Source organism: Malaclemys terrapin, chromosome 10 (assembly GCF_027887155.1).
Source record: "Malaclemys terrapin pileata isolate rMalTer1 chromosome 10, rMalTer1.hap1, whole genome shotgun sequence".
NCBI classification, from domain to species: Eukaryota; Metazoa; Chordata; order Testudines; family Emydidae; genus Malaclemys; species Malaclemys terrapin.
The window spans coordinates 67,187,871-67,202,234 of NC_071514.1; the positions used below are offsets into that span (position 1 = coordinate 67,187,871).

Sequence of the window (14,364 nt, forward strand, 5' to 3'; positions counted from 1 at the left end):
ATGGAATCCACATCCAAAGAACATTTGACTATTTTTTCTCCAAACCCTCAGCCCATTGGTAATTTTTCATGTCCAAAGACTTTCTAGATGCAGCAAAAACTGTCAGAGGGGTTTTATATTCCCTATAAAAATTCATTATATTTGTACATTACTATGAAAATATTTATTTGTGAAATTATCTGATTTCAATAAAAGCTAATGGAGCGCTCACGACCTCCAGACAACTTAGTATGAAATTGTATTTGCTATAATCATCCCATGAGCAGGGAAGTATGAAATATACTCAATGCATGGTTTACCTCTATGACAATATATTTTTGGCTTATGGGCACAAAGGAGCCATAGTGCAGTGAAAAAGAATTGTATCTGTAGAGCAAGTGTGCTCTCATTTTATTCATGTGCTATGTCCCAATCCTTCAATGAGATCTGCTGTCGTGGATCTTGTGCCCCGGATGAACCTTGTTGACTTTAACATAATCGTACCACTCTTCCTATGCTCAGACATTGTTATAATCTTTAACTACATGAACATATAACACAATATACTATCAGCTTTCTTCTAAAACCTTAGATATATATTTACTTTGCAGAGTCTGCTAATTTAACTGGGTAGTCTTCCCAATAATATTTATTTAATGTTTTGTTTTGATATATACTGAGATTAGGTGTTGAAGATGCTAGTTTGATTTCCCCCTCCCCCCCCCCCCCCCCCCCCGCATATCCTAGCAAAGATTTCATCCATCAAAATAAAATTATTTTTTTTACCACATCTTTATTTTTTCTTCTGTATAGGTGTAGATAGATTAGCTACAAATATTTATTGAACCAGTGGCAATGATTCCCAGCCCAAAGAGGTTTGATTCCATATATTATTCTCTCAGGTTGTTAGGCTGCATGCTCACTGTGGTATCGAAGAACCGACAAATATATTTATACATAATCGGCAGCCATGTTTTAAAGGTAACAATCCCATTTGTTTGTGGTATGAATGAGGTGTAGCTGTGAGCTTTCTGCATAACAAACCATTTGTCTGGCACATTATACAGTACAGAAACTGTTGTATAGTGTTTGCTTCCTCATTTGTCTTCTTAGAACTGTCCTTTGTTTTAGGGAAAGATCATTAAGTGAAATTCTATGTCCTATATCATTTAGGCGGTCAGACTAGATGATCATAATGGTTCCAGTCTCGTTTTAAATTCAGTGAATTTTGAAAAGGTGTATTTCAGGCCTTTTTTCAGACCATCTGAACTGAAAATTGTTTTCTACTTCTTCCTCCTTGGATGATGATGATCCATGTCCAACCAGCACCAAGTTTGATTCTGAGTTCATCAAGCTGGAATGAGATGGGGAGACCTCAATGTGCTAGTTTTCATGGAGTCAGTAGGAGACAACATGATCTATTGGGTACTGAACTGGGAGTCCTGGGATTCTATTCCAGAGTCTGCCACAGACCATGGATGAGCTACTTCACCATTCTGTCCCATCAGTCTGTTTTACCTATTTAAATTGTAAACTCTTTGGTGCAGGGACTGTTTGCTACGTTATTCTGTTAAGAGAACTGGTTTAAGAGTTCTTTTGCAGATATAAGCTGCATTCCTCTAGGATGGGTAGCCAGTATATTTTATCAGTATATCTATACTGGCAAAACACAGTAAGTATAGACAAGGCCTAAGACAGCAGAATAGGGAAATTTCCCTTTCAATCTTTGCACTTTCATCAAAAAAACTTTTTTAGTTTTCTGGTTGAATATAGTTGTTTTTTGTTTTTTGTTTTTTATCTTGTAATGGGACTATAGCCATAGTTTGGTGAAAATATTAGCAGTAGATATTAGACATGTTGATAATGCCTTAGTAGGAGATGAAAAATATTATGCAGACCTCGTGAATGTCTTCTAAAAAAAAAAAAAAAAAAAAAAAAGGCAGTAACCGACTCTCAGAATATATTTAAAGTTTGCGTAGCTAAACTTCACCTGATGCCTCTTGAATAAAAATAGCAATTGGAAACTAGTAGTTTGTGTCTTCAGTGGTGCTCTATTAACTTTTTTGTAACTTTTGTAACTTTTGTGTAATTATGCTAGTCTTGTCATGGTAACAATCGGAAACAAAGCATTGGCAGTGTTGGGCTGCACTTGATATGCAAGGACTAAATTGCTAAGGTATGTGTGTGGATAAAAGCGGAGTGTAATTAAATGAAGCATAGTGATTATTTTCACAGCAGAAGGTGGAACAATAATTTGAAGGACTAGGTAGTTAAATGGACACCTGTGCAGCTGAAAACTAGGAAAAAAGCCTGAGTTCACAGTCATCGGTATAATGCAATGCATTGAAGCTCCAGGAATAGTTAAGCTGCTGAAAGGTTCTTTTCTCCATTTGTTTTTTATTTCACTGTCATTTCAGAAATATAATAATCCATTATGAGCTCGTACTGTAGTAAAACTTTTGTATTGCTTACTTCATATAGAATGCCCGAATATACTGTTTAAATCAGCCTCTCATATCTTAGCTGTGGTAAAATGGCTATTTTAATTCCCAATTAAAAGATTCTTTTAGGTTTCTTTATAAGATAGAAAGCAATGGGTAATTTGTACCAGTGGTATATTCATAGAATCATAGGACTGGAAGGGACCTCAAGAGGTCATCTAGTCCAGTTCCCTGCACTCCTGGCAGCACTAAGTATTTTCTAGACCATTCCTGACAGGTATATGTCTAACCTGCTCTTAAATCTCCAATGATGGAGATTCCACCACTTCCCTAAGCAATTTATTCCAGTGCTTAACCACCCTGACAGGAAGCTTTTCCTAATGTCCAGCCTAAACCTCGCTTGCTGCAATTTATGCCCGTTGCTTCTTGTCCAATCCTTAGAGGTTAAGAAGAACAATTTTTCTCCCTCCTCCTTGTAACCTTTTATGTACTATAAAGCTGTTATCATGTCCCCTCTCAGTCTTCTCTTTTCCAGACTAAACAAACCCAATTTTTTCAATCTTCCCTCATAGGTCATGTTTTCTAGACCTTTAATCATTTTTGTTGTTGTTCTCTGGACTTTCTTCAGTTTGTCCACATCTTTCCTGAAATGTGGCACACAATACTCCAGTTGAGGCCTAATCAGTGTAGAGTAGAATGGAAAAATGACTTCTCGTGTCTTGCTTACAGCACTCTTACTAATACATCCCAGAAGGATGTTTGCTGCGCTTCTTTTTTTTGCAACAATGTTATATTGTTGACTCATAGTTAGCTTGTGGTCTACTATGATCCCCAGATCCCTTTCCACAGTACTCCTTCCCAGGCAGTCATTTCCTGTTTTTGTATTGTCTTATTAAACTATGGTTTCAGTCACTCAATGAATAGGTATATATGTCTTTGCGTGGAGTAAAAATAAGAGACATTTCCTGGGTGATATTTGGACTTCAGTCTCTAGTTTTATCAATAACACATATACTGTCGTGTTTACTAAAAAGATGACATGAAACATTTTGCCTATCACAGCACAGACTTTAACCCAGAAGGAATATATTTTAAGAACATGACCACATGGAGATTATAAAATGTGGAGTATCCAATGTGCTCTGCTTGCATATATTAGTTTGAATTGTTAACCCATACACATTTACAATATGTTGTATTTCTGTAACAACTTAGGAGCCCTAATCATGAACCGGGATCCCATTGTTCTAGGCACTGTATAAACTTAACAAAAAAGATGAACCCTGCCCTAAAGATCTTACAACCTAAGTATAAAACGAGGTCCAACAGATGGATGCAGACAGATGGGGGAGTACAAGGAAACAGACAGCATTGGTCAGCATGATAGACAGCGGTCTCAGTATACCAATGATGGTCAAATTCTTTGTACACATCACAGAAAAGGAGAATTCTAAGGAGAGTTTTGAAGGAGGATAGTGAGGTAGCTTTGTGGATATTAACTGGACCTCCTCTAAGTGTGAGGGGCATCATGGGAGAAAGCACGAAGGTGCTTATTTGAAAATTTAACAAGTGGAAGTTGGAGGTTGGCATCATGGACTAAAGGGAGGTGGGAGTTGACACATCAATAGTAGATGAGTGTGTAGAGTTCTGCTGTGAAGGGCCTTGAAATGAAGACAAATAGCTTATGTTTATGATAAAGAAGGGGGACCCAGAGGAGGAATGCAAAGAGAGGGATGACGTGGTCAAAGAAACTGGTTAGGAAAATGATATTTGTAGCAGCATTCTGAATGGCTGAAAGTGGGACAAGACTGCTTTTGTCAAGGCCAGAGAGAAAGATGTTGCAGTAAATGAGACATGAGTTGATAAGACCATGGATGAGAGTTTCAGCTGTGTGGATGGATAAGTAAGGATGTAGAGATGTTCTGCAGAAACAATTAGCAAGATTTAGACATAGCCTTTATGTAAGGATACAGCGAGAAGTCTGAGTCAAAAATGCCACTCAGATTATGGGCCTCAGTGGCAAGCAGGATGATCACAGTGATTGGAAGAAACGGGAAGTTTTAAGAGCTGTTTTAGCCATGTTGAGCTTGAGCTGACAGCTGGATCCACAAGGAGATGTCAGAGACACAGGCCATGATGTTAGTTTAGGGTACATCTATACTGCTCGCCGAATCGGCGGGTAGTGTTCGATGTATCGGTGATCGATTTATCACGTCTTGTCTAGATGCGATAAATCGATCCCTGAATCGACGCCTGTACTCCACCTCAGCAGGAGGAGTAAGCAGAGTCGACGGGGGAGCCGCAGCAGTCGACTCACCGCCATGAGGACGGCCAGGTAAGTCAAACTAAGATACTTCGACTTCAGGTACAAGAATAGTAGCTGAAGTTGCGTATCTTAGTTCGAAACCCCCACCCCCTCCATCAGTGTAGCACAGGCCCAGAAGGAGAAACTCTGGAGAAAGAAGTAGGCCTGGGAATCATCCACGTAGAGCTAGTAATTGAATTTGTGTTCGCAGATGAGATTACTCCCAGATAAGGTGTTGAGGGAGAAGAGAAGGGGACCAATGGCAAAGTCCTGAAGAACGCACAGAAAGAGGTAGGGGGCTTGAGGAAGATTCTCCAAAGGACACATACAATGAGTAATCAGAGAGATACAGGGAAAACCAGGAGAGGACAGAGGCACAGAAGACAAAAGAGGCCAAGATTTCAAGAAGAGCATGGTAGGTGGTGGCAAGAGCAGCTGATGGGCCAAGGAGGATGAGGATGGAGTACTGCTTCTGAGCTTTGGTGAGGAAGGATTCTTTAGAGACTTTGGTGAAAGCAGTTTCAGTGGAGTGCAAGGGGTGAAAGCCAGATGGAAGAGGTTCTAAGATGGAATACTGTATATGTACCTTTGTCTTAGAGTGCTGTTTGTAGTGACCACGTGCATTTCTTTGAATGGGCCTAATTGTCTTTTTTACAGTGATGTAACTCCACTGACGACATTGTAAATGAAAGAAGAAACAGGTCCAATATTCATTCCTCCATCAGTGGTGCTGTGCCATCTTTTGACTCTTTTAGACTTGGTACTATTTCTGCCTGAGAATTCCATTTTTGTATTATTCTTACATAAAATGCAGTTCTTCCCAGTCTTCAGTCTACCCCTGTAAAACCAAATTTGAGTAGGACAAAGCTAATTAGAAAGCCCTTTCTGACCTGGAGGAGGTCAGATAGAGAAATCACGCAGAATAGAGAGTCTATATGTTGTGCTGTGTCAACTCTATAGCCAGTAGAGTTGTATGAGTTCACGTCCATTGTTGACTAGTCTGATTATTTGGCACCCAAATTATAGGATGCAGGGACAACTGGGAACTGCAACCCCCACTGACCTGGATAATAGGACTCATCCAATGATTAACTCTCCTGTTATATGGTGCCTGACTAGACAGCCACCAGAACCCAAAGGGAACCACATCTCACCATCCTTACTGCATATCAGTGGGAGATATCCAGATGCAGCATACCTAGCCCATGTCCACACTAGCGGAGGGTTTGACCTAAGATACGCCATTTCAGCTATGCTATTCGCATCTTTGGTCGACTTACCTGGCCGTGAGGACGGCGGCGAGTCGACCGCTGCCGCTCCCCCGTCGACTCCTCTTCTGCCTCTCGTGAGCTGGAGTTCCGGAGTCAACGGGGAGCGCAATCGGGGATCGATTTTTATCGCGTCTACACTAGATGCGATAAATTGACCCCCGATAGATCCATCACTCCCTGCACAAGTTTGCAGTTGGTAGTGCTAGCTGCCCCAGAAAAGTCTATCCACCACAGCAGGTGGTAGTACCTTGGTAGTGAGGGCTTATAAAAATAGTATCAGCTTGAAAGAAGATCTATATTGCATAATTTCTCTGTAATAACTGCAAAGGAGGGTGAACTCTAACATAAATGAAGAGTTGTCTTTTTGATGCAAAAGTCACAATAAAACATGTTTACAAAACCACAAATCTGTGGCCCCAGTTATGTGGTGTTTTAAAGCATATTTGTAGCTAATGCATTTGAAAAACATCATTTTTTTTTTTTTTAATATGTAGGTTCCCTCTGCATTGCTACCAAGGTGAGTTGTAGATTTGGATTATTAGCAGAAGGATTATTACCTTTGCAGAATAAACTGCAAATACGACTCCTGCTGACTACAGCAAGTTTTGGCAAAGACATTTGCAAAATAGACTTCTTCCTTTCTTGAAATCTGCTCTAAGTGAGAGAAGAAAGGTTGTCTTGACTTTTTTGAGCAATACATTATTGGAAATGTTTAGAGAAATAGAGACTTACAAATAACTTACAATAGAAAGATGTTCTGCAACAGAGATGTTGGCATTTCTCCTTTATACTTTTGCTCATGTCACTCAATTTTCAAAAAATGATACAACAGAAAGCTCAAAGGAAAATTGCAGATAGCTATACTCTAGTGACAGTTCTAGCTTCTTTATATTCCTTAAAAGCAAAACTATCCTTCATGGGCTATTAATTTTTAAAGTCATTTATCTTAGAGCAAAGCTGTACATACAGAACATAATATATAACATCAACATAGTATGGTGTAGCTAGTGACTGAAGGCATTGTGACATTATAACTCCAGGATAAACTGAACAAAAATGAACTGTTCATTACTTTTAGTTATATCCACCCTGACACTTCCCAAGTCAAGTTTTCCTGCCATGCCTTCAAGCAGTCGTCCTCCTCTCTCTGCCATTTTCATGCTTCAAGAAACAGCTACAATAAAATACAAGACTAATAAATATCACTTCACTTTTATTTAACCTTCCCCACAGTGAATACTGTTGATATGTGTATTAGATTACATACAGTATACTCCTGTTCATCCAAGTAGGATGTGGGACATGGATTGTATTGAGATAATTGGGAGTTTGGATAATGGAGAGGCCATTGAATAAGCAGTGGGGAAAACAAAAGTGCTATCACTTTCTTTATTTAGAAAAAGAGTGCATATTTATTGAAAAGTAGATAAGCACAAACAAATCAGGTTGCCAGCAAATACTAGCTTACACAAAGCACACTGAATACATAAGCAGTCACAGTAATCAGCTACAATACACCAAAGAACTCTGTTACAGCAACCTGCTTTTTAATACCATTTAATTTTTCTACTGTCTGTCTGCATGCACAACTTTTGGAGTAGCAAGATGTACAGGTAGTTAACGTTCTCCTGATTTCATCCAGAGTAAACACTTGTTCAATGCAGCAACTGCTGTCCGGTAGTTGATCCAAAGGTGCAGCTATCTTTGACTCTTCCTTGTCGTCCTCTTCAGCTGCATCCATGAACTATATAGTGACCACTATGTTGTTCATTTTGTATACTAAGAGGCAATGTGGTCCATTGAATTGGATATTGAAGAGGGCCTCGGAAGACCTGGGTTGTGTTCTCTGCTATGCCAGTGCCCTATTGTATGACTTGGACTCTGGACAAGTTGTTTCTGTTTTTCACTGTGCGCCTGGTATCCCCTCTCACTCTTTATCCATCTTGTTTAGTTAAATTGTAAGCACTTAGCTAAGGGACTCTCTATTTGTTCTGGGCACTATGCCTTGATGCTCAACCTCAGTGAAGCCTCCAGATGCCACTGTAATATAAATAACATCTAGGTCCTTAGCTCTCCATTTCTGTTGCATACACACACATTGCTACCTCTACTCTTCCTTGTTCTCATTTTTAAAAAATAAACAAATATATATAAGTTGTCTGGACCTTTACTAAAAATACGAAACCAACTATTTAATTGTCCTAAAATTACTCTTTTGACCACTTAATACAACCACCGAGGCTCTTGGGGGCAGAGACCTTGTTTTTTGTTTTGATGGCTAATTTTTATTGTTGTAAGGCAGCCTGTACACCTGTGTTGCTATATAAATAAACTGTACTAATTGAGGAAACCACTGCATTGCTGTCAAAGTGTCAGGGCTTTTTCCTTCATGTAGCCATTTGCATTTTTCAAGCTTTTTGCCACTTCTGAAGTAGTAGTAGTAGTAAAACACTAGAGTAAACTTCTGTCATTTGTTAGATTCAAAATGAAAGTGGTAAGGTGATTATTTTAAGCTTGTGTTTTTGTTAAATTTTCAATTCCTTTTTTAAAAGTCACTAGTAATATTTATTTAAAGTCAAGGCTATATCAGCATTCAGACCCTAGAAACTTTGAAGAAGCATGAAAAAGAAATTGTATAAACCTTATAGTGTTGGGTGCAATTAAAATAAACTTTTGTAATAGATTTTATATAAAATCTATGTAGTTGAGAATTTTAAATTTGTTTAAGTGAACATGTTTTTCATAGTTGTTACATTTATGGTCACCACTGCAATGTGAGTCTCAATTCAGATCTCCTGATAAATGAAGACTTTTTTTTTTTTTTTTTAAATAATCCAAACCCAGTTTTATAAAAATGTCTTCTTGGATTCTAAAATCCAACATATATTTTTTTAGAAATGTAATACTTTAATTTGTTTATAATAAACACATAGCAACTGTATCTATATTTAAAAAGTGTTCTTTTCTCAAATGTAGAACAAACTTTTTCTATTTTTATTTAATGTAAAATAAATAAAAACACTCTTCAAAAACACATTTTTCCTAACTTTTCATGACCTAGTGTATGTTTCTCCAGTGATTAAATATACATGTCCCAAGAGTAATAGGACTTCCTGTCAGCAGAATGATAAATATTTTAGACAAGCATATTATAAATTAGCCATGGGGGGGAGGAAACAAATTGGTAAAGTGCACAATTACCCCTCCTTAAAATTAATCCCATGTTCTATTACTTGTTAAAACAACAAGGAGTCTGGTGGCACCTTAAAGACTAACAGATTTATTTGGGCATAAGCTTTCGTGAGTAAAAACCTCACTTCTTCGGATGCATAACTATGCATAACAAGGCTGATATAGCCTTGACTTTAAATAAATATTACTAGTGACTTTTAAAAAAGGAATTGAAAATTGGAAGGTTTAATTCAAGTTTGTGTACAAGGTAGCAACTGATGAAACACCTGATTTATACTTTATGGCTACATAAAAGAATGGAGTTTTTGTTCATTACTAGAACTGCTTCAGCAAAAACAATTAGTGTCCTGTAGAAATTCATTGAGATAATACAAGATTATTTTAACATCTCAATGAATTTCTACAGGACACTAATTGTTTTTGCTGAAGCAGTTCTAGTAAAGAACAAAAACTCCATTCTTTTATGTAGCCATAAAGTATAAACCAGGTGTTTCATCAGTTGCTACCTTGTACACAAACTTGAATTAAACCTTCCAATGATTCTGCCTTTTCCTCAATGGATCATCAGTCTGTATGATGTACCTAGCCTCTGTTTGCCAGAAGCTGGGAATGGGTGACAGGGGATGGATCACTTGATTACCTGTTCTGTTCATTCCCTCTGGGGCATCTGGCATTGGCCACTGTCAGAAGACAGGATACTGGGCTAGATGGACCTTTGGTCTGACCCAGTATGGCTGTTCTTATGATGGAAAAAAGGGGAGAGAGATTCAGTTTGATGCAAAATACTGACCACGCATCCTTATGGCATCTACTGTTGGGCAATCTGTAAATGATCTTCGGCAGCTTCGTGCATTGAAAGGTATAGAGAATGGGAGAATACTGGCCATGGAAGGAAGGAAGGAGGGAGGGAGGCATGAAGGAAACAGACAGCAGCGAAGGCATCAAGCTTAGATGACTGATGGATATATTAAAAATATAATTAAAGAATAACATTGTACATTTTGTCTGCTGCATATTTGCTTTATCTGCATAGCAGTGTCATTTGGTTTTTACTGTCAATGCTGTCTGTATAAACAAAATTAAGTGGTGGTGGTGGTGGTGGAAGAGTGTAGCATAAACATAAAAAGGTAAAATCCTGGTAAAATAACTCAACAATTCTTTTTATAGGAACTCAGTGGCGAAAGGACCAAGAACAAGATTTGAAAAATGTCCTGAAGAACATTGACCAAGACATTCCATTGGTATTTGTCAGCGGAAATCATGATATCGGCAATGTTCCAACACCTGAAACAATAGATGATTATTGCAAGCACTGGGGAGATGATTACTTCAGTTTTTGGGTTGGAGGAGTTTTCTTTCTTGTGCTTAACTCTCAGTTATACTTTGATTCCTCTAAATGTTCTGAGTTAAAGCAGGCCCAAGATGAGTGGCTTAATGCACAACTGGCTGTAGCTGAAAAACGGAAGTGTAAACATGTAATAGTATTTCAGCATATTCCTCTATTTCTACAAAACCCGGATGAAGACCATGACTATTTTAACTTGGAGAAGTCAGTTCGGCACGAGCTGATGGAAAAGTTTCATAAAGCAGGTATTGTTACTTTTTGCATTTGACTGATTTTTCTTTTCAGCACTGTGATGTGAACAGCTCATATCCTGGGATACAATAAGTGGACATTGGTGGCGTTTGGGTTAAGAGCTTTGTTTTGGGTTTGGCATAGGAAGGGAAATTTTTATGTTTAGCCTTTTTAAAAAGAAAAGCAGTTAGAGGTAAATGAATTACATACAGTGGGTAAACTTTTTCCCCCCCTCCTGAAACAAATTAATCCTTCATGGACAGCCATTAGTTTGGACTGCCTATTTGACAAGGGTGTAAGAGAGAGATGAGTCCCAAGATGCTTGATTGTGTGTGAATGGACAGTATTCCACAGGTTGAAGCCTCCCACTGCTCTGTGTGTGTATATAATATTTTTAAAAATTACATCCAGAGAATAGGCTGTATCCCATACAAGTGAAGCACCAGATAATACTGATTAAAGTCTTGTTTAGAATGATGTGATTGACAAATCTGTTTGATCTGACAGGTGTAAAAGTTTACCTATGGTAAAGAGTAGTTTTAGGCAGCTCAGCTCAACTTTGTGAGCTATCAGCCTCAGCAGGACATCTCCCATTTGACATGTCCCCATAAAAAGAAGAGCTGCAGTCACAATAAAATGTCATTGCTGCATATCACAGTGTATTTTACCTTGATCACCTTAGCTTCGTTGTCCATTTAAAAAATGTGCTCTGCGTTAACCAGTAGCAAAAAAGAATAGGTATGGTTGTTCTAAAACAATGACCTAGAATTTCACATACATGGTTTTTGGGGGTATTTAAGTCTATGCCTGTGTGTGTCTGTTCCCTCCAAAAATAATTGTCAATATTTTATTTCCCAAGCTCAAAAACTATCACAGTAGTCCAGCAAGCATCTTTGAATGTTAACATTTTAAAATACCTTTATCGTTTAAAACAAAAACAAAAACAACACAAAGCTATCCCTTGGTACTGTTAAAATTTTAACCTTTTCTATCACAGAGCTTCTCTGACATTGCAATAGACCTCACAGATGCATTATTACAGAATCATACTCTGCCACATTTTATTTTCGTTATTAGATCCCTGCTGCCAGTCTGACCCTAATATGAAACACAATGTCCCAGGGGGATGGGAAATAATATAAGAGGTAGAAGGAAAAGTATCATCTTTCAAGACTGTCCTGGAAGATCATAGTGGAGGTTCTTGTACAAAATATAATCCTTCCATTTTATCCTTTTAATCTTTGTGAATGAAATTGTTTAGAATTTTTTAAGAAAAATACAATATGCATATCTGTTTATGGAGTTTTAAAGAGCTGTTCATATCAGTACTAGTTTAATAGGAAATATCTTTAATAAGATAAATACTTATACATTTTTAAACACTTTAAAACAATATATGTGTGAGATATTCTTACATAGGCATTATCTACACTGCAGAGTTTTATTACCAAACGGCAACTTTTGGCGATGAAACAATGGAGGTGTACACACTGCAATGCTACTTTTGGTAACAAAACTCTTCCGTTTCAGCGAATAAAACCACCTCGATGGGAGGGACAGAGCTTTTTGCGACAAAGAATTAGTGTAGATGCTGCCGTTAATTATATCACTATAACTGGCTTCCCCCAGTATTCCACAATGCCTGCCATGACTGCTCTGCTCACTGTTTTGAATTTGGCTGCCCTGCATTCCTGCTACACAGGAATGCACCCCTCCCCTTCCAAAGCTCTGTGAAGTTCTGACAGCTAAGCATGCCGCTCAGCTCCCACAGCAAAGAGGAAATCATTAACAGGGAATGCTGCTGTGTCCACACTATGGAACACAGAATTTTTTTTTTTTTCACTTCAAGGTCCCACAAACAGAGACAAGGTTTTCATCTCAAGGCCAAAAGACCAAAAACATCAAGACACTTGATCACGGCCTTGGATAGACCAAGAGACTACCTACACTGACCAGAGCTCGGTACTACACTTGACAGAGGCAGGCAGGCAGAGGCATAGGGGGTGTGGGGGGGGGGGGGGGTGAGAGAGAGAGACTGAGACTGCTGTGCTGTGCAGGGAGGCGGGGGCTGATGTTGGGGGGTATCCCCCTCCACCGCCTCAGGACTGGTTGCTTCTGGTGGTTGGCTGAACTTAGAGACAGCATGCCGACACACTCCCTCTCCCCCGACACACACCCTGTCTCTCTCACATACACACTTCCCCGCCCTCTCTTACTCCCCCAACACACACTCTGTCTCTGTGTTTCGCACACACACACACTCCCCATCACATGCTCCTCTCCCCCCCGTCCTCCCGCAAACTTCAGTTGAAAAGTGACTGGCAATCTAGCAGGATGCCCATGGAACGATGGGATTGTGCAACCTACATCATGTGATGCTGTACCTGTCCCATGAGGCATTGCAAACCCTTCCCAAAGAACCCTGCGGCCAGTTGCACAGTGGAATAGCTACCCACAGTGCATTGCGATCTATGCCAATGCGAGAGCTGCTAGCGTGGATTTACTCTGCTGACACAAGGAGCATAGTGTGGGCAGGCAATAGCAGTTTAAAGTGCTTTAATTAAAGCGACAAAACTCTGCAGTGTAGACAAGGCCTAAAATTAAATGGGTGTCATAAGTCTCCCGTAGGTAAACAAGCATTAATGTAGCATTAATTTTCAAATTCTACAAAATTCTGCATATTTTATTTGTCAAAAAAACACAATATAATCACACCAGTTTCAATTATTTTTGGTCATTTATTTCAAAATACCTGTCAGCAAGTATGTCTGTAACAATACAGACAACAAAAAAGATTCAGAAAATGTTTTTTGACAAATAGATTCCTTATTAGGCATATTAATACAGAACTCTGAGTAATAATTTAAACTACAATACGGAACTGTATTTCCCGCACCCCTCAGAAGCAGAAAGGCTTTAGGGAGTCAGGGTTAACAAAGGAGCTGAAGGAGAGGGAAGTAATTTCTGGGAAGGAGCCTGGGTGTGAACTTTGAGTGTTGTTGGATATGAGTGGGAAAAGTATGGATGAGGTTTTGGGGGGGGGGGGGTGGAGAGGGACTGCTAGGGAGCTTCCCCCAGGTAGACCCTGGCTGACCCCTAGCCTCTCCCATTCAGCAAGGACACAGTGTCCTTGCACCCCCTATCCACATGTGTCCTTCCAGCCCCATTGAGACACCCACTCACCCATCCCCATGTGGCCCTGCACCCCCTGTCCTATGTGTCTTTGTGCCCCCTCTCAGCAACCCGCTTGTTCCTATGAAGCCCTGCTCCCCCTCCCCCTGTAGCTCTGCACCTCCCTCTTCCTCTGCCCATGTGGCTCCGCACCTCTGCTCCCATCAGCCCCTGCCCCAGTCTATCCTCCGCCACTACCCCTTATAAGCCCCATCTGACACCCCCCCCCAGCAGCCCACGCTGTCTGTCTCCCCATAGCCCCTGTCTCCTGACCTGGTGCAGCAGGTGCTGTGAAGAAGACAGGCTCTTTCTCTTCCCCAGCTGGCTTGGAGCGGCTGCTGTGTTCTAGCACCACAATGCCCTCTGATGGGCAAAAGGCGGAACTATAGCAAATTTCCTGCAGAAGCTTTTTTCTGCCCAAAATATTAA

At 39.6% G+C, this 14,364-nt stretch overlaps 1 protein-coding gene across 3 annotated transcripts in view; it reads left to right on the forward strand.

Annotated features, from left to right (window-relative positions):
- CPPED1 (calcineurin like phosphoesterase domain containing 1) overlaps positions 1–14,364 on the forward strand; it is an 89,477-nt gene that overhangs the window by 43,956 nt on the left and 31,157 nt on the right. For 2 of the 3 annotated variants that reach the window (XM_054042718.1, XM_054042720.1), the window contains exon 3: positions 10,356–10,778. The exons of the other annotated variant lie outside the window; for it this stretch is intronic. In XM_054042718.1, coding sequence (XP_053898693.1) covers positions 10,356–10,778 — 423 coding nt within the window. The remainder of the gene's footprint in view (positions 1–10,355; positions 10,779–14,364) is intronic. 3 annotated transcript variants of the gene reach the window in all.